Source organism: Squalius cephalus, assembly GCF_949319135.1.
Source record: "Squalius cephalus genome assembly, chromosome: 24".
Classification (NCBI taxonomy): Eukaryota; Metazoa; Chordata; class Actinopteri; order Cypriniformes; family Leuciscidae; genus Squalius; species Squalius cephalus.
This window is the reverse complement of record NC_137145.1, coordinates 13,031,165-13,053,109: the sequence shown is the minus strand read 5'-3', so window position 1 is coordinate 13,053,109 and position 21,945 is coordinate 13,031,165. Positions and strand designations below refer to the sequence as shown.

At 37.5% G+C, this 21,945-nt stretch overlaps 1 protein-coding gene across 1 annotated transcript; it reads left to right on the top strand.

Annotated features, from left to right (window-relative positions):
• Positions 1–112: 112 nt before the first annotated feature.
• On the top strand, positions 113–20,680 carry sytl2a (synaptotagmin-like 2a). Its single transcript, XM_079860343.1, has 20 exons — positions 113–541; positions 2,864–3,072; positions 3,909–4,060; positions 4,325–4,448; positions 6,252–6,291; positions 6,386–6,479; positions 10,901–11,398; positions 12,355–14,442; positions 15,194–15,292; positions 15,585–15,638; positions 16,186–16,280; positions 16,444–16,473; positions 16,727–16,896; positions 17,020–17,122; positions 17,192–17,353; positions 17,495–17,591; positions 17,693–17,792; positions 17,882–18,087; positions 18,741–19,579; positions 20,244–20,680. The coding sequence occupies exons 2-19, from the start codon at positions 2,972–2,974 to the stop codon at positions 18,884–18,886; spliced, it is 4,359 nt and encodes a 1,452-aa protein (XP_079716469.1). The 5' UTR covers positions 113–541; positions 2,864–2,971; the 3' UTR covers positions 18,887–19,579; positions 20,244–20,680.
• Positions 20,681–21,945: the final 1,265 nt, after the last annotated feature.

Below are 21,945 nucleotides of genomic sequence, written 5' to 3'. Positions count from 1 at the left end.
ACAGGGAGTGGAGAGACAGAAGGAGAGTTGTAGGCAGTTCCGCTATAGATTGTTTAATTTTCATACATATAGCCTAATACGTGTCTCATTACATTATGCATAGGATGTTTTGTGCTGTCGTCGAGAGGACATTTAATCACACAATGCATTTGGCACGTGCGTGTGATAGAATTAAAAGTTTATAAAAGTGACAGAACGTGACCACGCCTTTATAAGCGCCCACAGGGGATGTGTGTCAAAACTTAGTGAACCTCCTACCTAGACAGCATTTCTGGATATCGTTCGGAACTCACCACAAGTTAATCTACACAACTTTTTTAGCCCTTACTAGGTGTTGACACAACCAGAGTGGAGGAGCCCACACACACCCACCGGTTGACATACATGCCTCACTTAAAGGCTGGAGACTTCGATGCTTTGTTCACATCAGCAAGTGTCTGGCAAATGGATTGTTACACTCCCCTGGTGCGGGTGTTTCAGATGTTACAGTAACAGTGTTGGAAAAATAACGCGGTCTAGCAGCCACTCAAGCAGGATTCAGGTAAACTTTCTCTTGTCATCTGTTTTATTTTGCCTTAATACTTTCTGCTTTTACTTTTTAAGACTTTAACAGTTTCCCTGCAGTGAGTTTGAAGTTTTGCCTGCATGCTGTGACAGGATGGGTTCTGTTCCAACAGGCGCTCATTACATTATGTTGTTTTCATGTCTGGAATTTTGTGTTTTTATCTCTGGAGCCATTCTGAATGTTTTCTCATTTCCTGCTTCCCTAATCTGTTAATGCGTGTAAAGCTATTTAGGAAAGAATGCAGAGTATTTATTTACATCCAGATCAAACAGTGATTAGTTACATGACCACTTCCACAATGGCCCTTGTGGTTATAGTCTTTGAATCAGTTTATTACATTTTCTTCCACAGGAAAGTATATTGAAACCTATTTTACTTTTTAAAAATACCGTTAGATATTTAAAATGTTAATATTTAAAGCATGTCTTGGTTTAAACAAACAAACACTGAAACTCATGGAAAAACGTGAGTGTTCATAACCGTCTGACTGTTCAGAGCTGAACATTGCCATGATGATAGCCTATGTAGTTGTAATTTGACAATGCTGGTATAACAAAACGTACAAAAAACAACAACTAATTAATTCTCTTTGTCACTGTGAACCCTCAGCCACTTCAAGGCCGGTCCTAACTTTTTAAAGTCAGCTGCATTGAAAGGTAGATCGGTCTAATTTGAACTGGACCAGTAAAACGGATTGCCCCCCTTGCTAGTTAGTCAAACTAGTTCTTAAAACACAGTCTTAACATGGTGGCTAAGTTTATGCATCTGGCCCCTGGCCTGTAATAAGTGAACCCAAAACATGTGGCAACTCTTTGTTATGGTACATGCCCCAAAGGGATGTGGAATAGACAAACGGTTAACATGCAATATTAATGTTTACTGTGTTTGGATGAGACTAGTTCTTCTCCTTCTTTCGGTAATGATGCATCCCTTGAAAAGTTATGATTTAGATATCCCATTCCCGCCTCAGGCAATCATCCCTCCGACGTTGTCATGACATGCCTCTCTCAGAACGACTGGGCACTTAAATGCTTTGTGTCATTTTGAAATCTGATTTGTACTGAGGTAAATAATTTAGTAATGTAATTCTAGATTAGAAATTTAGGTTTAAAAGAAGGAATTATTTAAAAATGTCTAATGACTAGATAATCTTTATTATACAATCATACTAGCATAATAGCAAGCTTGGAACAAGGTTTTTTTTTTTTGTTTTGTTTTTTCAGGCGTTTCTCAAGGAAATGTCTCAATCAAGAAAATGACTCGGGAACAGATTTCCAAAATAGGAAAGTAGCTACAAACTTCCTCTTTGGGTGGAATGTGTCATGACTGTATCTAAAAGTCCAGATATGCCCATGCAAGAGTCTGGTAGAAACTTGTTGCTGCCTGTTCATGTAACCTGTTATTATTGATTATAAACATGTTACATTAAATGTAGCCTGATTGCATTCAATTATGCAAGCCAAATTTATCAGTATAGCCTGAAATCTGATTATTGATTGCCAAGATAAAATATGTATGCATGCATAAACAAACAATCAAACAAACTCCAAATCCTTTATTTATGAAAATGTGTCTGGCAAAAGGCTTTTAATTGTTTTAGACTTTTGTAAAGTATTTCTAAGACATTTTAAATAGCATTTATCTATAAGAATCACTGGCAAAATTCAGCGAGAAGGAATTTGTATCTTATTATTGTAGAAAGCTCTTATAGGGCTTTATATATATATCAAAATCTCAAATTTGTAATGTTACCTTATCCAGACATGTGGAATTCTGCCAACTGGGCATTCCATCCAAAAATATCATGATTCCAGTTATTTAAAATGGTTTAGTCATATTCCTACTTTGTCATGGATTTGAAACTGTCTTGCAGAAAAGCAGACTGTTCAAATTGATACCATTTGTGTGCTGCCACCTAATTTGAGTTAAGTGTAATTTGATTTAGGAATAAAAGAGTCTTTGACTGTGCTCTCTGCTCTCAGAAGCACTGTTACCCATATCCTCAAATAGTCATCTGACAATGCCATGTCACATGTCCAGTGTTGTTGAGCACATACTGTATGGACCGGCGCTGATTCGGAGAAACAGTATGACAGTATGTGTAGGGAAGCGTAGATGATGCTCAAAGCAGACGTCTTAAAAGCCCAGCTCAAGGATTCATTAGAAAAAATAAGGATCATGTGATGTCTTAATGGTCAGAGGAATTCACAGGGAAAACACTTCTTTGTGTGCCGAGCTCATGCTTTGGTTTTGGTTATTGCTGAATTAGCTGAAACTTTTGCTGTGTGTCTGGTGCAGATGTGATGGAGTGACTTATCAAGCACCAGCCTTCAAGTTACCTTACTTGATGACACTTTCAGTGAACCAGTCTGAGGCGATCTGAGACTTACCCTGAAGACATTCATCATGATTGACCTGAGTTATCTGACAGAGGAAGAGCAAGAGATGATCCTGACTGTGCTGAAGAGGGACGCAGAGCTCAAGAAGTCGGAAGAACAGAGGATTAAGTGAGTTCAGGCAAAAGATTCTTGGTGGATTAAGAACAAACGTTATATATACCCTAATGGGACGTTCACACAGAACATTCCACATTTCCACTGCGCTACTTTTCCATTTTATTTCTTTGTAAACGGATGTCTTTCATCAGAGCGATCGCATCCCGCGTCTTTTGTGCCTCGCTCATGCCGTTCCAAAAGTGTTGCTCTAAAGTTAAAATAAATTAACTATAAGAATAAACATAGTTTATTTAAAATAAATACATTAAAATGAACTTTAAAAAAAGTCTAAAGACCTTGTTTTTTTTTTACATTCTCATCTTTTGCAGTGTCTCACACATAACACTGCATTAATTAAAAATGCAGTGCTCAAGTTTAAACTTTTAAACTCAAAAACCATGTGTCAAATCAAACAATTTTTGCACAATTTTTATCTCTCACTTGGTAAAAGGCAAATTAGGCAGATGGCAACATAAAACGGGCATAACATTCCCTAATCCTCAAAAACATGAACAAAAAGTATGAAGAAAATTATAAAAGAAATTATGACCTATAGGAGAAAATATGGGTTACTGTTTTGGTGTGGTGTTATTCGCCATTTGATGTCTAAAATAATATCTGGGTCCTGAAAGAAACAAAATCAGTTTCAGTTCTCACAGATAAACTGTCCAGAGTAATTCGTTCCCAGTTCAAAGAATGTCTGGATTTTGTCCATGTGGATCTCACTGCTTAAGCTCACTGTAACGTTGAGACGTCAGAGAGTTTTTATTCAATGCCCATTTTTTTATATGACAGTCATAAGTATATTTCCATATAAATAAACCAAGGATTCTGTCCTGTCCTTTCAGGCAGCTTCGAAAGACTGAGAGAGACAGAGGCAGGCTGAAGTACTTGACTGGGGAATGGTTTTACGAGACAAAGTACCACAGACACAGAGAGAAGATCCATGGCTCCGACATCATCAGAGCGTCCATGAGACAGAGGAAACCCGTGACGATATGTAAGTGTTGCCAGCAGACAGAATCGGGTAGAATCTCTGTTCACGTCTCTCATTATTTCCATTGCATGTACCCTGTCCCTGATTAGCACCTTGATTCAGTGTTTGCATCACTGTTATTCTGCTTTATATCACATTTTTACCTTTAATAAAAAATCACCCATATTTTCACCATAGCATTTATCAAATGTAGTTCCATTAGACATTTGACATGTACTTGTGTGTGTAAATGCATGTTTGAGCATAACAACGAGTCTCTCACTGCAGGGGAGATCTCTCAAAGATGGTCTGAGCCATCCAGTTGTGTTTATGGTGGGAAGAAAGATGTGTACATCCCTCCAGAGCTTTCAGGACTCATTGAGGATCCTTCCACACAATCACAGAATGAGAGGTGAGCTTTTGGTGATATGTATATTTATGATTAGGACATTCTAGTAGAATGTTTCATCTGATGATTTTTGTGATCACATTTTTAAGCAATGAAATATTGAAATGTTTTATAATTAGATGTGTGTGTTCATGCTCCTATTTTTAATGTCATAGTCGAGATATGGCACAAGCAAAGAAAAAACAAAACACTTTGTAACAGTAACAACTAATAGACCTTTATAGAAGCACATGACATGTTGGTCTAGTGGTACAGATTTGTATTTGTGTTCAAGAGTGTGTGTGTATACACTACCGTTCAGAAGTATGCTCACCCAGGCTGCATTTATTTGATCAAAAATACAATAAAACAGTAATATTGTAAAATGTTATCTATTTTAATGTATTCTAAATATAATTTATTTCTGTACTGGCAAAATGCAGCCATTTCAGCAGCCATTACTTCTATCTTCAATGTCACATGATTCTTTAGTAATTCTTTTTAATGTGCTAAATTGGTGTTCAAGCAACATTTCTTATTATTATCAATGTTGAAAACAGTTTTGCTGTTTATTTATTTTTGTGGAAACCATGATAAAAAGAAATTCAGGATTCCTTGTTAAATAGAAAGTTCAAAAGAACAGAAATTATTTGGAATATAAATATTTTGTAACGTTATAAATGCCTACTGTTACTTTTGATCAATTTAATGCGTCTTTGCTTTTTGCTTTAATGTGTCTTTGCCCATAACAAAATATAAATAACAAAAATCTTACAAACCACTAAACTTTTGAACAGTAGTGCGTACATTGTATAAACATTATTTAGAATATTTTCATTGGAAAGTGTAAAACATTTAATGTATAATCATTAGAAATGCCATGAATATAACAGTAATAAATGACAGTATTAAGGTCACACTTTAGTTTTGGATCCAATTCTCATTATTAACTAACAATTAACTACAACCTTTTGCTCAATAAACTCACAATTACTGTTTATTAATAGTTAGTAAGTTAATAGTTAGCTCATGCAAAATAAGGCATTGCTATTTGCTTTATAAATACTAATAAACAGCCAATATTCTTGCAATATGCATGCTAATAAGCAACTAGTTAGTAGTGGGAATTGGACCCTAATCTAAAGTGTAACCGAAATTTCTAAGCTCAAAATTACATTTCTGTTGTATCAAGCACATGCCATTCTTCTACTTGATTAAAGGATTGTACGGCACCTCTGCCTTTTCAACAACCCAACACTACATCCGCCCATTAGCCTGGCTGGACTGTTCACGACAGCCTTAATTCTGTAGACACTAGCTTTAAAAGCTCTCATATGCAGAACTCAATGAAGAGAAACTCTTCTTCAACATCACCAGTTCAAGTATGCTTGTTTATGTGAATTTGATGGAAATTCAGGCGTGAACCTATGACATGTAGGCCTAATGTAATCTGTAGGGCAACCCTTTCCCATGCAGTCAGACAGGGTTGGTGAGGAAAATCTGGAGCCAGTAAGCTGCTTCAGGGGTCAGATTTCACGTGCTGCTGCTTTCCCTCTGTCTGACAACATTTAATGGCATTATACACTCACATCACAGCATGGAAACAAATGTTGTCCCCACTTAAGTGCTTGCTGAATCTTGTGACTTTCAATTGGCTTCAGGACCAGCACCATGAAGATGCATTGATGATTCAAATATATTGATTACATTATGCTGAACTGTTCACAATGATCAGTGCACAAAGCTCTCAGTGGCCTGCTGGTTTTTATCATGTTTTATCATCTTTCATTCTTTCGTGAATCTGTGTGACCATATCACCTCGTACAGGGTGGATGATGAAGCCCAGCAGGAAAGACCTCAAATCAAGGTACACTACAGAAAATCCACTAAGATAATTTTGCTGAATTTTATTCATGATAATTTTTTATGGTTTTGTTGATTTCATTAAATTTATTATGTAGCCTAGGCAGAATCCATTCAATAGTGTGCGATTGCAGAGAGATGAAGCCAGACTCAACAATGGAGTGAAGGAGGCCAACCAGACACCTGCTGAGGGTGAGAATATCTTCTCAATTTATCCTCAAATTTATGTTAGATATGGTAGATTTATGTTATGTAAGAATATTGTTCACTATAGACCTTATGTAGCTCCGCCCCTTTTCAGCGCTGCGCTCGTTGTCTTTTGACTTCCGGTCTGTATTTTCACAGCGATTTTGCGTGTTTATTAATGAACGGCTCGTTTTAAAATCTTCCCGGTCGACTGACATTTGTTAAGTCATCTGCTTTACATTACATTACAGTCCTCATGATAACTTTCGTTAACTTTACATTAAGTAAATCCACTTCAAAAGCTCCTGGACAGCAGCGCCATAGAAATATACAGAGCGACCGCAAAAACGGAAGTTAAAAGACAATATTCTAAAGATGGCGGCGCCCTCGTTTCTCTGGCGCAAAAGGTCTATAAGAGGTGACTTAATTTATGGTATAAAAAAATTCAGACATCAGATTCAGACACTATGGGCCTTTGTTTAAAAGTTGATAACTTTAATTCAATTAAATAATGTAATCAACCTACTTGAATCTGTTACAATGTTTACAAATGATTTGGCTTTTTATAGAATTTTGTATGTTGTACTAGTTCGTACTAAGTTTAGTAACTTTACTAACTAACTAAGTTTTAGTTGACAAAACATCATTGATTTACAGTGTTTACTGTAGCATATTTAGCATTTTCATTCAAATTCAGATTTTTTCACAGCATATATACCATCTCTTAGCTTTTGACATATTTTTCTGTGTGACTGCCACAGATTTAACATTTGTGTGATGGTTTTGATACTGTTCAGTGTTCAGATGAGGTAACAGATTGTATTTGTTGTATTTTTAATGGAGTGGATGTTCTGAAGAGCAAATGGTCAGAACATATTTCTTGCAAGCACAGTAAGTTTGTTTGACTGATCCCCATTGAGAACAGCATGTTTACCTCTTCTGGGCTATGGTGTTGGCTTGACATGCATAGCAACTGAATGCTCTCTGCATGCATACTGTATATGGATACTGCATACTGCATGCAAAACCTGTATTTGGTCACACATTTAATGCTATATTTGCAATATATGTTGGCAACAAAAAAAATTTGGTCTCTGGTTTTTGATTATGAAAGTATCAAAAGCTTCTTTGAGGTCATACAGGAACAAATTATTTGAGAAATTGTAAACACTCAATATTAGTTTGTACAAGTACAACGATAGAGTAGGTTTTTAGCATTTAACTATTCCCCTGTTTGTATAATTATAATAGTATAGTATAGTATAGTATAGTATAACTAAGCTGTAGTATTAAAATTGATGTTGAATGTAATGTGTGGCATTAAGTTTTATTAAAATACATGTGGAAAAGTGCCGTTAAATAAAAATTGTCTGGCCAAAAGTGTAGTGATCTGAGTAATGGAGCTGCCAAACTTTAAGAAGATTATACAGAGAATTATGTTGTTCTAAGTAGTTAAGCTGCCACGCATGACCAGTTCGTACCACATACATAGATGGTACATTTTTTATTAACTTATTATTATTGTATAGTCAGGCTAGTATTATTGTCATGAGTGAAAAGGTCAATATAAAAGTTGTGAATATTTGGAATAGGATGCAAATACATAAACTGTAAACATGAACGTGACTAGACTACTAACTAGCAGACTTTATACTGCTATCATATTCCTTGGTTGCTTGCAAACTTTAATCCAGTGCATTCCATCTCATTGCTATACCATTAAAGTGTAAATAATTAACAGATAGTGTACTGGTATGAACAGTAACAGAACTAGTGGTCGACCGATATGGGATTTTTAATGGCCGATGCCGATGCCGATATTGAGAAAGCAATCTGGCCGATTGGCCGATATGAGGCCGATACAATACATGTGAATACAGTAAATGAGAGACATAAAGAATATTGGTGAAACTAAATGAACATTTATTGTACATACTATTTATGCAAAATTCTTTTTGCAATAGAAAATATTTAATAAGAAATTAAAATGTAAACAAAAAGGTAAGGTAACACTTCAATAAATAAAGTTTTAGTGCAGCTTCTTGTCTGCTTTAATATTTACAGTCATTTTTCAGTCACATAAATAATTACTGCTGCTTACTGCAGGTTACAAATAACATTTATCATTAATGAACAAATCGAAACAATATTCATAAATTAATGACAAAATAGTATGTGAAATTACATACATTTTATGTAGGCTACAATACAAAATATAAATCTCACATAGTTTATTTACACTATTTACTTTAAAATAGTTTAAATAGTTCAACCTTTTTTTAAGGTTGTTTTACTTCAAGTATATTTAAATAATAATGATTTATGTGTTTAGTTTTGCTTGTTTGTTTCTTTAAAACGTTGCAAGCCGTCACATGTATTTGCATGACATAGCCTACATGCAGGGTTCTCAAGTCTCACGCATTGGCCGTGAGACACACGCAATTCAACCAGTTCACACGCTCACACGCCACACCGTGTATTTCTCACGCTAAAAAGGCAATGTCAAACAAGTTGTCCTGCAAGCTTTATATATAACGTTTTATACGAGGCGCGGGCACACAAAGTGAAGTTTTCTGCCGCCAGCACGTATTTCGGCCAGATTGCGTTCGTTAATAGGCAACACAGATGCGCGAAGTCGCGAACACACGGAAGTTGACGGAACATTCTCGGCCGCCGTACGTTCGTTACTAGGTAACCAACAACATCGCGCGAACACTCGTGAATGATGGAGAAGGTAAGTTGGAAGAAAGCTCGTCTAACATGTTTATGCTAGAACATTTAAAGCCCATCGTATACATAATTATTGATGCAGTCAAAAACACTACAACTACTTTGCAACCAGGCCAGAAGCTTTGGCTCAGTTTGGCTAGCTTACGTTATCTGAAACTAAGGGGAAATGTTAGTGGTATGGGAAGGAATGAAGATGTATTTCTTCATTTTATTTTAAATACATTTAAATTTGTTTATTTTATTTTATTTTAAATTATACATTATACTGTATTAATAGTCTTTCTAGTTACATGTATTAAAGCAGAGTGCTCTGGGTAATATTTTATATCCTGTCAAAACATACATTAATCATTGCCATTGCATTTGTATTTTTCAAACACTTACAACACAAAACACATTTCATAAGCTGGAGTGTGTACTCTTGTGTACACACACAAACACACACACACACACACACATACACACACACCTTAATAATACTCTAGTATGTCATTTGTTCACAATGTCCCACCACACAATAAATCATTATACCATTTCGACTAGACACATTCAAAATGCAAAAAATATTTGTTTTTCAAAAACTGTTTGGAGAAATTTGTTATATTTTTGTAATTTTTGTATAGCTTATTTGTAGTTTTGAAATATAACATTAAAGAGTATATTTGATGTGATGAATTGCTCTGTCATTTATCAGATTTACCAATTGTTATAATTTCAATTTGTGCTGGTTAATTTGGGTAAAATTGGGGGGCGGGGACAGATGGGGGCGTGGCTCCATTATGGCTCCTCCCCCAACTGCATGTGATCTCACTCCAAGCTTTTGATAAAACTTGAGAACCCTGCTACATGAACATATGAAAATGTATACTACACACGATATTACGCCAATCATGGATAAATAAATACAGTAGATAGTGAATAACATTTTCAAGGATTTATTTTCAAACGTAATATTATTACATTGTGTTCTCCTCTCATCCACCTCACGCGACCAACTGATCTGTAATGCACGCGACGCGACCGACCCAGCTTTTCCGTGCACGCGAGTCCGTTGGAAAACAGCGTCTAGTTTAAATGTAACCCGAGAACAACACGCGTATCTGAGGAACAGCCAGTCACAGGATTTTTGACTGTTTGTGAGGTAAAATGTTTTCAGTTTTGTTTGAATTCATTTATATCACATCTGTGACCCCCACTGGAGCTACCGTTGGGCTGCGGATCTGACATATCACGGTACTGTTTGAATAGACTCTGCTGCACGCCGGAGTGTTTTTGTGTGTAACACAATGTAGCGTCAGGTTAGAAGGCGAACGCGAATGGTCATTTACTGTGTCTGTCAGATGTCTGCTTCACTTCTGAGTGGCTTGTTTTACGGTGCTGGGCGGAGCAGAGCGAGTGTATTCAGTTCATTCACGCTCGCTCTGTTCGCGTCAGTGGAAAAAAGCGCTAATGCACAGTCACAAACTGTTTTGAAATATATCGGCCAAACGGAAAGATTTATCGGCCGATGCCGATATCTAAAAAATTCCAAATATCGGCCGATATATCGGCCTCGGTGATATATCGGTCGACCACTAAACAGAACTGTTAAATGAAATACAAGTTGAATTCATTTTGAAAATGAATTCACTTTTTTGTGCATGTATGTGTCTATTCCCCTTCTTTTACTGCTTCATTACTATTTGGTTATTTTCCAGAGCCCTTTTTTCCAGCTGAGAGCTACACACATCACACTACTCTAAACACACACAACACTGACACCCATGTAGCCACTCAATGCAAACCTGTGCCAAAAAAGAGACTGCTGCTATATTCCTGCAAGGACTCTTCCCTGGACACTGGCAGCAGTGATAATGGAGTTCGACAGGTCATGACCCCTGCTCCCAGAGGCATCCTGAAGCAAAACGGGTCCAGATGTAGCTCTACCGACTCCCTGCGACTCCACATTCCCACCAATAATGGCAGCAGCAGCAGTCAGTCTTCTGCTACGGTCAGCCCCATCAGTCCTGAAACTCCCATCAGCCCTCCTCTTTCCCCCTGCTCAGTGCACTCTGCTTCAGGGTGGGTAGATAGGAAACAGGTCCGCTTCATCTCCGTTGTTGGTCCTATAGAGAGAGTACAAGGAGAGCACAGTGTGCTGGAAGAAGATTGGAGTCCTGTGTTGGACCAGGATAGAAGTCATATTACAGAAAACGGTAACGTAGTTGTAGCCACACAAAGTACTTAAATGGATTGTTCATCTAGAAAAAATATTCTTTCATCATTCTCTCACTCTCATTTAGTTCCAAACTGGTATACGACTTTCTTTCTCCTGTGGAAAGTGCCCATTTAATTAAACATTGGACATACATTGTATGAAATAAACTCCACACACAGAGAAATTCATCAAACATTTTTATTTTGTGTTCCACGGAAGAAAGAAAGTCTGACAGGTTTGCAACAACATGAGGGTGAAGGTAAATGAAGAGTTTTCAATTTTGGGTGAACCAACACTTATAAAGCAGGTACTTAGCATTGCGGTCTCAGACTTTCCCACTTCCTGTGGTTACAAAGTTACAAATTGCTGTCTGAAGTCCCCTTAAAAATCACAAGCGTCCCCACATGATGAGCATTGAGCCTACAGAAAGGTTTGGGGAAGGACAAGTAGATTGGTTGTCTAACTGGACACCTCGAAATAGTTGTGACTGAGAAAGGCTTAATAGAAAACCTTTTTGGTAAGACACCCTGATTATTTCAATATAATTAAACCCTAAAAATTAATCTGAGTGAGTTAATCAGCCAATAAATCGATCAACCTGTGATTCAGTAGTTCACATGCTTACTCATTAATACATCCTCGTACTAACTGCATGTGAGTGCATACCTCATACATACAACACATGGCTTCTGGTGAATGCTTGTGGGTATATGTATGTTGATTAATCTGCAAATGGTGATTAGTAAATAAGCACTGCAAGAAATGACTATTATCTGAGTGTTTACTGGAATTTTAATGTGCAGTATGATCATCTGATGACAGGAATCATGGTCAGACGTAATTTAATGTAATATTATTTTTTGGAAGTCATTGTTCTGTCTCAAAGTATTATTCATTTTCTGTCAATGTTATGCAAATATAAAAATTTCCAAAATGTGATTGTCTCCATTGTAGGTCATCATGAGCTTTATGGTGAGCCTCAGTCCTCAAAGGTGTCCAACATCCACAGCTCTACTGAAGTCACAGGTAAGGCCATTGAGTTGAGCGCAGAGGGCCAAACTGATAAGGTTACAGTGGAAGAAGGTCGCTCAATTTCCAAAATACTTGAATGGTTTGGGAGAGGCTCTCGAGATGGAAAGCTGAAAGAGTCGCCAGTCAAGAGAGAGATGAATGAAGAGGAACCAAAAAAAAGCCCAGAAGCCAAGTCAGAAGATTCACCGTCTCCAGTTGACCAGCCAATGACCAAGCCACCACCAAAGCCCCGTAGGGGGCTTTTTGAATTGTTTTCGAGAGCAGAGAAAAAAGACAAGATTCCAGAAGTTCAAGCATCTGATAAAGAAGTGATAAGTCAAGCTAAAACAGAAAGTTTAGAACGTGAACCATCTTGCACTTTGAGGCCTGAGGCAGATGATAATATACTTCAGCAGACCTCTGTTCCTACAGAGAGCAGGATGGCTGAAATATTAAAAGATAAAAACAAACCAGACAGACTTATATGTGAAGATACTCCTCCAAGAGAGAAGTTTGACCAAGGTGAGGTATCACCAGGAAAAATGGCCAACCTGAAGTCATTCTGGGAAAGGGGGGACAGAGGACCTAAAATACTAAGCATTAAAAAAGAACCTGAAGTAGAAGAAAGTGAGACATCTCAGCTTAGTGAGAATTATCACAACGCTTTAGACAGAAGGTTGTCAGATTCAAACACCAGCCCATCAAAACCCAAACCCAGTGATCCAATCCCAGTTGATGTAGAATCTACAACAAGTGAGATTTCTTCAGTCTCACCTAGAAGATCCTCCTGTGGTATTGATACATCAGCCATATCGTCACGTGAAGATGGGAACCCTTCTAGTTTCGACGGCAATAAGGTCTCAGAAGGCTCAAGTTGTGAACTACAAACTCTCACAGTGAAAATTAATGTCCAACTGTCACCCAGTTCACTGCTAAAATATAAAGATAATTATCTGGCCAGTGATCTACAGGAAGAGTCAATCTGCAGGGATATATCAGACCTGAAGAAGGAAATCTCCACCTTCAAAATGTCCCTCAGTCAACAGGAAGATAAAGTCTCGATCAATGATCTCAAGTCATTTTGGGAGAAAGAAAAAAGTGGCCTTAAAGTAATTGTAGGCTCACCAACATGTACAGCCAATGTTAAAGACCCGTACGCAGAGTCATCTCCAAAACGTTCTTCAGTAGGACTTTCTGAACCTCAGTTCGACATCAGGTCAAACAGCCCAAGTTCCCTGGACAGAATGAGCTTCAACGAAGTTGGTTTGATTGCACAAAACGAGAAGATGGAAAAGACTGATGAAAAACAAAGAAGTCCAATTAGAATGCCATTACAAGACCTTCAAGATATCAGAGGTAGGGCTTCATACGTCACCACAAATATTTCTAATTTTAAACAATCCGTTTCAGACAAACACTCAAAGCCAAGTCCACCATCATCTCCCCTCAGAAGTCTCCCTCCAAAAGGTCAACATAATAAGCCACAGTCCGCTGACATTTACCAACCAAAAGACCAAGATCAAACCAGAACGTCCAGCCCATTACGGCAGTCTAAAGTACCTCGTAGAGATTCATATCCAAACAAAGAGTCCAAGAAGGATGGTTCTCCCTTAAGAACCTTTGCGATAGATATCAATCCTGGCGACAGGAGTCCATGTGATGTTAGGGTTAAATCAGGGCAAACTAGGTTGCGTACCTCCCCTGAACACCAAGGGAAGACTCCAGAAGGACGCAGTGATGATAGACCCATCATTCTTAAAGAACGAAAGCTGTCAGCAGATTCTCTGACCCGGTTTTATATTCCCCTGAGTTTACACCATTACCTGGGCGTACCCGAGCAGACGGTCTTAGATGAAAGAGAACAGGTTAAGGTGCAGGCATATGGGACTTTTGAACAGGTGAACCCAGGCATAGTGAGCAATGAGAGCTCCCCTTCTCGACACTCCCTGCCTGAATCGGAGGAGATCACCTTTGACTCCTCAGGGAGCTCCACACCTGAAGCCTGGTCAATCTCACACACCAGTTCATACTGTGAGCTCACCTCTCCATTTTGGTTCAGTCTATTTTCAGTAGAAAAGGCGCTGATTGGTTCTGTGATTTTTGTGGAAGCAGGGTTTATGTCCTTAAAATAAGTGCTAAGAAACATGTTCTACTTGATACTTATCTCAAGTAAGATGCTCAACTTTGTAGGCATGATAAAATGATCTATTTATTGCTCTGGACCACATCAACTTCTACAGGTTTATGACTTTTTAAGCCCTGCCTCTACTTTCTTCAATGATCTAATTCAGTAATCAGAACTTATTTCCTTTAAAATAATGAAAATTCCATCAAATTCCTGGTAAGTTTCATTTTATAACATGATGTGTGAAATATTAATAGTTTACAGTTACAGTCAAATGAACAAATGTACCCATGGCACTGATCATAAATCATCTTACAATCATTAGTCTTTATGTTAATTTATTAAAATGCATTTTTATATTTCATAATTATTTTATGTTTTATAATTGTTTGTTTTAAGTATATAACTAATATTAAATTCTATATTATTTGAATTATATAGTTGTTTATGGAATTCTGCTAGTAGTTTTTATGTAATGTTAAACAACATACATTGTTCAAATCTTCTGAAAATCAGAAAGCTAATGGAACCAAATGGTGTAATTTCTCTGGTTTACCACTTTAAATGATTGTTTTCAGTACTAATATTTATATATAATGTATCAGTGTTCTGCTTTTGTATGGTTTGCTGATTCCTTCTTGATATGGGCTGTTACAGGGGACAGTGAGGATGACGGCCCTGTCAAAGCTGCTCTGGAACGAGCCAATGCCAGACCCATCTCTATTTCCAAAAGTCTAGAGGACCTGGCATCCACACGTAAGTTTCCTTTCTCTTTCCTACAGTATGCTTTGTTGACCTTCTTATTCAAAATAAAGTCAGACATGTTTTGATGCTTGGGGATCATGCTGTCTTGGTCCTTTAGGAGTGACAGACTCTTTTGCCCTCTGCTGGACATTTTTTTTAATAACTCTCAACGTCTCTAACCCAATCAAACATTAGTATACACAACATTTTTCTAAAGCATCTTTTATTACTATATGCTTTATTGCAGTTGTGCTATTTATTTATTTGTTGATTTATATATTAATACTTTGCCATATAAACCAAGAAGAGAGATGGAAGACTGACCCAAGGAGTGATGTTGGGAAAAGTATGGAAAATGGTAAATATGAGTCTTTTTCCTTTTTTAAAATAAATAAATAATGTATTTTAAAACTTTTTCAATGTTTTTGTTGTCCTCTGCTATGTGAACTGATGTTTCTTGGTTAGAGGGCAGCATCATAGATGCATTTTACGCTTGCGTTATTACATCAAGAGCAGGAAGTAAGCCCATGACATTAAATTAGCATTAAGGACATTAAACGTCCTTTTCATAATTGACCCTTGGTCTTTCATGTATAGTTCACTGTCTGAATTGGCTAAGGGAATGCATTAACTGGCACATGAAAATTTGATGAACGTATGGAGTACTGCCAATGATTAAAGGCGGTTTGCATCCCATACAACCTGAATCATGTATCTAATGGTGAGGTAGATGGAGTAACTACATTCTTTATATAAAATATCAAATGTGCTCTTCAAAATGAACAATTCTAGATGCAAACTCTTCAGAATTCATTATTTCCACTCAAACTCAAGATTTATTCTGTCTGCATCTGGATGGATCCAGAATATGTGTCCATTAACTGCCTCTTTTTCATTGGTCTAAGTGTCTGCTGTCACTCCCAACACCAAAACGTCCTTCTCCGACCCAGAACAGGTGAAGATGATGAGTATGTCTGTACCTGCATTCATGCAACAAGAGGTAAAATACGAACCAAAACTCATGAGCCTCCAACTAACAGCTTCTACACTGGATTATTTCTAAAATATCATAGTTTATATTTTACCTTTATCACTATAGCTAAACACCAACATTCACTGCCTTTATTAACCTGCATAAATGCCGACCATCTCCTGTCTAATAGATGGATTGCGGAAACAGTGACTGTGCATCAGTGAGCAGTTTCCACTATGACAGATCGAGAACTTGCAACACTCCTTCTAATTTTAGCACGTGCTCTGAGGCGACCTCCATGTCTTCTGTATGTGACCCCAGTCTTTAACCCAACCCAATGAAGCTAAATAGAACTAATATCACTCTGATATAATACAAATGATCATATTCATCTATTTATTTCACACTATGATAACATGCTATTATGAATACATTTCTATACAGATCTGTGTCTTTGTGTGGGGTATGTATAGGTCACTGGCAGTGTAATGAGCATCTACAGTAGTGATTTTGGTAATGTGGAGGTGAAAGGTACAATCCAGTTCGCCATTCACTATGTACAAAAACTGGGAGAGTTCCACATCTTTGTTGTGCAGTGCAAGGACCTTGCCGTAGCTGATGTTAAGAGGAACCGATCTGATCCGTAAGTGGGGTAGGGGGAAAAACATCAAATAATATTTCTTACCAGGAGAATATGGCTTCTCTCTAGCTATAAAAATGGATTAACAATAATACATGTACTTTGTTTGATTTAACTGAACATTAGGTATGTTAAATGCTACTTGTTACCTTACAAAGCAAAATATGGAAAGAAAAAAACATGCGTGAGGAAGAAGACTCTGGACCCAGCTTACAATGAAATCCTACGGGTATGACAATTCTAAACTTCTTGAGATATGTTTATAAATTTGATAATCATAGTTGTACTTTCTATGCAGTTTAAGATTCCAATGGAGACGCTGAAAACCCAGAAGCTGAACATCTCTGTGTGGCACAATGACATGTTTGGGCGTAACAGCTTTCTTGGAGAGGTTGAAGTTGATCTGGCCGAATGGGATTTCAATAACACGCAAATGAATGAATATCTACTCAAAGGAAGGGTAAGATAACAATAGTCATGTGTATTGGGTCAGGATAACCTGTTTAGATAGTTCAGGGCTATTTAAACGTATTTGTTACTTAAGGGTATGAGGTCACGTTTGTTGCACTGCATCTGCCACTGTCTTTCTTTATCGACCCAGGTTCAGGTTCCCACCAGCCCAAAACATTCTGTCGGTGGCGAGGAAATGAGTGCAGAGATTAAAGTAGCTCTCCGGTTTCTTCCGCAGACTTCTCACAGTAAGTTATTGATGCTGACATTTATGATGATGACTCTTTTTATTTGACTAAAAAATGTTTTTAGAAGCATCTGCCTTTCTGATAACATGTTTATTATGTAGGTCACAAGAACAAGGGGAACGGTGAGGTGCAAATATGGGTGAAAGAATGCAAGAATCTGCCTATTTCCAGGGGTGTTGCCATTGACCCATTTGTCAAATGGTATCAGTAACTATTTTATTGGATACATATGTATTTGTGTTGGAGTGTTAGATGTGGAATGCCCATGTGTGTGAATTCTGCCTTTTCAGTGCAGTCCTCCCAGATGCCAGCCGAAAAAACCGTCAGAAGACCAGAGTGTTGAAGAGGTCTTCTAACCCAGTGTTTAACCACACCATGGTGTATGATGGCTTTAGTCAAGAGGACCTCAAAGAGGCCTGTGTGGAGCTTACAGTGTGGGATCATGACAGACTCAACAACCACTTCATTGGTGGTATTAGACTGGGTAATGGAACAGGTAATTAAAGGGGCAATTACATAATTAAAGCAATAGTTCTGCCAAAAATGAAAATTAGCCCATGATTTACTCACCCTCAAGCCATCCTAGGTGGCTTCTTCTTTCAGACGAATACAATCGGAGTAATATTAAAAAATATCCTGGCTCTTACAAGCTTTATAATGGCTGTATATTTTTTTATAAATAATATTTTAATAAATATAATGTAAGTCCATCAAAGTGCATCCATACATCATAGAACTGCTCCATACTTGTGCTCAAAAGTGCTCTGGGGGGTTAATAAAGGCCTTCAGAAGTGAAGCGATGCATTTGTGTAAGAAAAATATCCATATTTAAAACTTTATCAACTAAAATAACTAACTTCTGGCAGACGGCCGTACGCATCGATTTACGGCTGTGTGGATTACTTTTATCATGGATGGATGCACTTTGATGGACTTAAAAAATATACAGCCCATCACTGCCATTATAAAGCTTGGAAGAGCCAGGACTTAAAGATAACTCAGACTGTATTCGTCTGAAAGAAGAATGTCATATATACCTAGGATGACTTGAGGGTGAGTAAATAATGGGCTAATTTTCATTTTTGTGGTGAACTATCCCTTTAAGAAAATGAAATTGAAAATTGTCATGACAATTTTATCTTATTGCAGGTAAAAGTTATGGCACTGAAGTGAACTGGATGGACTCTAACACTGCTGAAGCAGCCCTGTGGGAAAGAATGATGCAATCTCAGAATGAATGGGTGGAAGATATGTTCCCTTTGAGAATGATGGTCATGGCAAGAATGTCTAGATAAATGAGGCATGAAGAAAATGAGGCATGGTGACACTTTTGAACAAATACATAAAAAAATGAGTGTGAACATGAAGAAAACAGTATGTAGGAAGACACTATGTAATGTTAAATATATATAAACTAACTTGGTGGTTCTTGCCATTTTTGATGAGGAAAACAAAGAGAATGAACATTATAATATTCCTATCATTGTAGGTTTGATGTATTTACTACTAAATAAAATCTGTCAATATGCTGCAAATAAGTTAGAAATATATATAGTTTGTGAATTACCTTGAAATACTATCCTAAGACATTGTCATTTGAATAAACTTTAAATTGTCCAACTGCCACTTCTTTTATTTACCTAGTTGCCTAATAAGAAATATATAGTGCATTTTTTGTGTGTGGAAACAACTTCAGCCAGTATTAGCCACCAGGTAACTGCCAAAGTAACTTGACAGCAACCTGTTATAAAAAATAAATAAATAAAAAACACCTTTCGTTGCTCCTCCTCTATGACCCATGTTTCCGGATGTGTCGCAATATCTTTGGAATCGCCATTTTAGTTTCTCTCAGTGTCGTTGTAAGTGCGTTGCTTCCACTTGGCTTTGTTACGTCTGAGCTTAAATTCATTTTCTATCCTGTAAAAAGTTTTCTCGGAGTCTTTTTTTTCAACCAATCATCGTCACAAGACATCAGCATACAATTTAAGGTAAGTTGCTTCGGTTATAAACGAAAATATGTGTAGTTTTTTTTGCTTGAGGAAACTGCTTTGTCACGCGGACTAAAGGCGCGCTGCCGCGGCCTGCTAACCAAAACCACTACGAACATTGTAATCAATATTAATAGGTTGTTCATATGTCAATTATTAGGCTTTATCAAGCATGGGAGGATGCAATGACTTACATGTACTTAATAAAATACCAAAATCTCGATGTTTTGTTAGATATTGTTTGCTAACAGCGAAAACAACATCTGTTCTGTAGCCTACGTATTTTCATTAACGTAACGTTACTCTTTTATGCGATCCTTTAAGCTCTAAAGCGTTAACAAATGTTTATTAAATTGTATTTTACTAATCCTCGTGTTTCTTTTGTCGAATATAGAAGGACATTATGTGGTGGATTGACTGCCCCCGTTATCATTCACTTTATCGCCTTTTTCCTAACATTGAAAGTAAATGCCGAATTATGCCGTCATTCTGCTTAAAATAATTTTGTTTTTGTGTGTTCCAAGTAGAAGTCACACGTATCTCGTATTCGTTTTTGTGTAGATTTGTGTGTAGTATGTAGATTATATTAAAATGAGTTTGAGTGCAAGTGAACTGTTGTCATTTTCAGCTAATTAAATTTTTTTATTTTATTTTTTTTACATAGTGTTTCCTCAATTCATATCCCGAAACGCGGCCATGATTACCAGAAAAAGAGGAAGAAGCGGCCTTAACGCTGATATCACATCAAGTACCTCCAATGAGAGTGATGGTGCTTCGAAAACCAGTAATACAAGTGAAACAAACACACACACTTCTCCAGAAAGTGACACCAATGAATGGGGCCTGGATGATCTGCTTGGCTCAGAGTTCAACTGGGACCTGGACAACAATGTGCTGGATGTTTTCGGCAACTTTGATTCAGAGACCAACGATGAGATGAACCAAAGTGCAGTGCTTGACGTTCCCGTATCCCGGAGCAGAGGTGTGGTCCAGAGATCAAAACTGCAAGACGTCTCTGGACGGATCATCAACAAGAACGCCGTCGCAGCAAGGATAAACCGATTAAAGAAGAAAGAATACGTCACTGGCTTGGAGCAGAGAGTGGGCTCTTTGACAACAGAAAACCGTGTTCTCAAGCAGGAAAATGGGAATCTCAACAAGAGAGTGGAAGAGTTGGAGAATGAAACTAGGTACTTGAGAGCCGTGTTGGCCAATGAGAGCATGCTGGCTCAGCTGTTGTCTAGATTGAGCGGTGTGAACGGCATGAAATTTTCTACCTCGCTTTTCCAGGAATCCAACGAGAATGACCACGATTATGCCATGCCGAGGAAGAGGGTGAAGGTGGAAGACAAAGATACTGCAGGTGGTGTCTGCCTGCATGTGGACAAAGACCACGTCTCGGTGGAATTCTGCACCAAGTGTGCTGAGAGTTCAAGCTTGTCACATAAAATGTAGGGTCAAGTATTTTACCTTTTCAACGTTTCCCGAGACTGAACTTTGCACATGGTGTAAATGTGGGGACATGACAACAGTAGTCAAATATTGAGTTAACTGTTTAAAATGTGTGCAGAGCTTGAATGGCATGACTATTGAACCTGCTTTCAATACAAGTTACTGCTAAACTTGTTGACAGTTTTCTTCTAGGTGCTTGGTCCGCCATGCTGGACGACTGGGTCACAGAACATCCATGACTGCTGAAATCCATGGTAAGGATCAAGATATAGAAGACTGCACAGAACTGGTTAACTCCTAAGATGAAGACAGTGCTTTTTGCCAGTTCACGGCACAATATGAACTGTTAATAAACTTAAGTTTTGTTTTTCTTTTTCATTTGGTATACATTTTAAAGCATTGAATATAATCTACAAAAAAAAAATAAACATTGTGTTTTGAGTTACATAATTGTAGTATGTAATTTCAGTTAAAATAGATTTGAGGGAATTAAGAGGACAAAAATATTGTTTAAAAAAAAATGTAAATGGGTGATGTTTCACAAAGGGCTTTCACTTATATTAATCTTGTAATGTACCTGTTTATTCAGTGTTGATACATTGATGTTGATTCAACACAAGGTTGTACTGCAAGCTTGTATTTTGCTGAAAACTGATGAGCCCTTTCTGAAATATCGCTATATTTCTAAAGAATGTTTTTCATGTAGAACCCTTATTTTTTTTTATGCTAAAGTGGATTTTGCTGTGGGGAAAGCTGAAGAGTCGGGACCAGCAGCTTGCATCATGGCCTGGTAAATTTAAAAAAGGTAGTACATAAAACCGTGTAAGTTACAGCTTTTACTGACTCTTATCACACCCCTAAAGATGTCAGATGCTGTCATTCTCATTTAGCATCTAAATGAGTGTTTAAACTCT

Coding starts and splice junctions, on each gene's coding strand:
- sytl2a (XM_079860343.1), top strand. CDS start 2,972: ATGATTGACCTGAGTTATCTGACAGAGGAAGAGCAAGAGATGATCCTG. Junction 3,073..3,908: donor TCGGAAGAACAGAGGATTAA/GTGAGTTCAGGC, acceptor CTGTCCTTTCAG/GCAGCTTCGAAAGACTGAGA. Junction 6,480..10,900: donor CAACCAGACACCTGCTGAGG/GTGAGAATATCT, acceptor GTTATTTTCCAG/AGCCCTTTTTTCCAGCTGAG.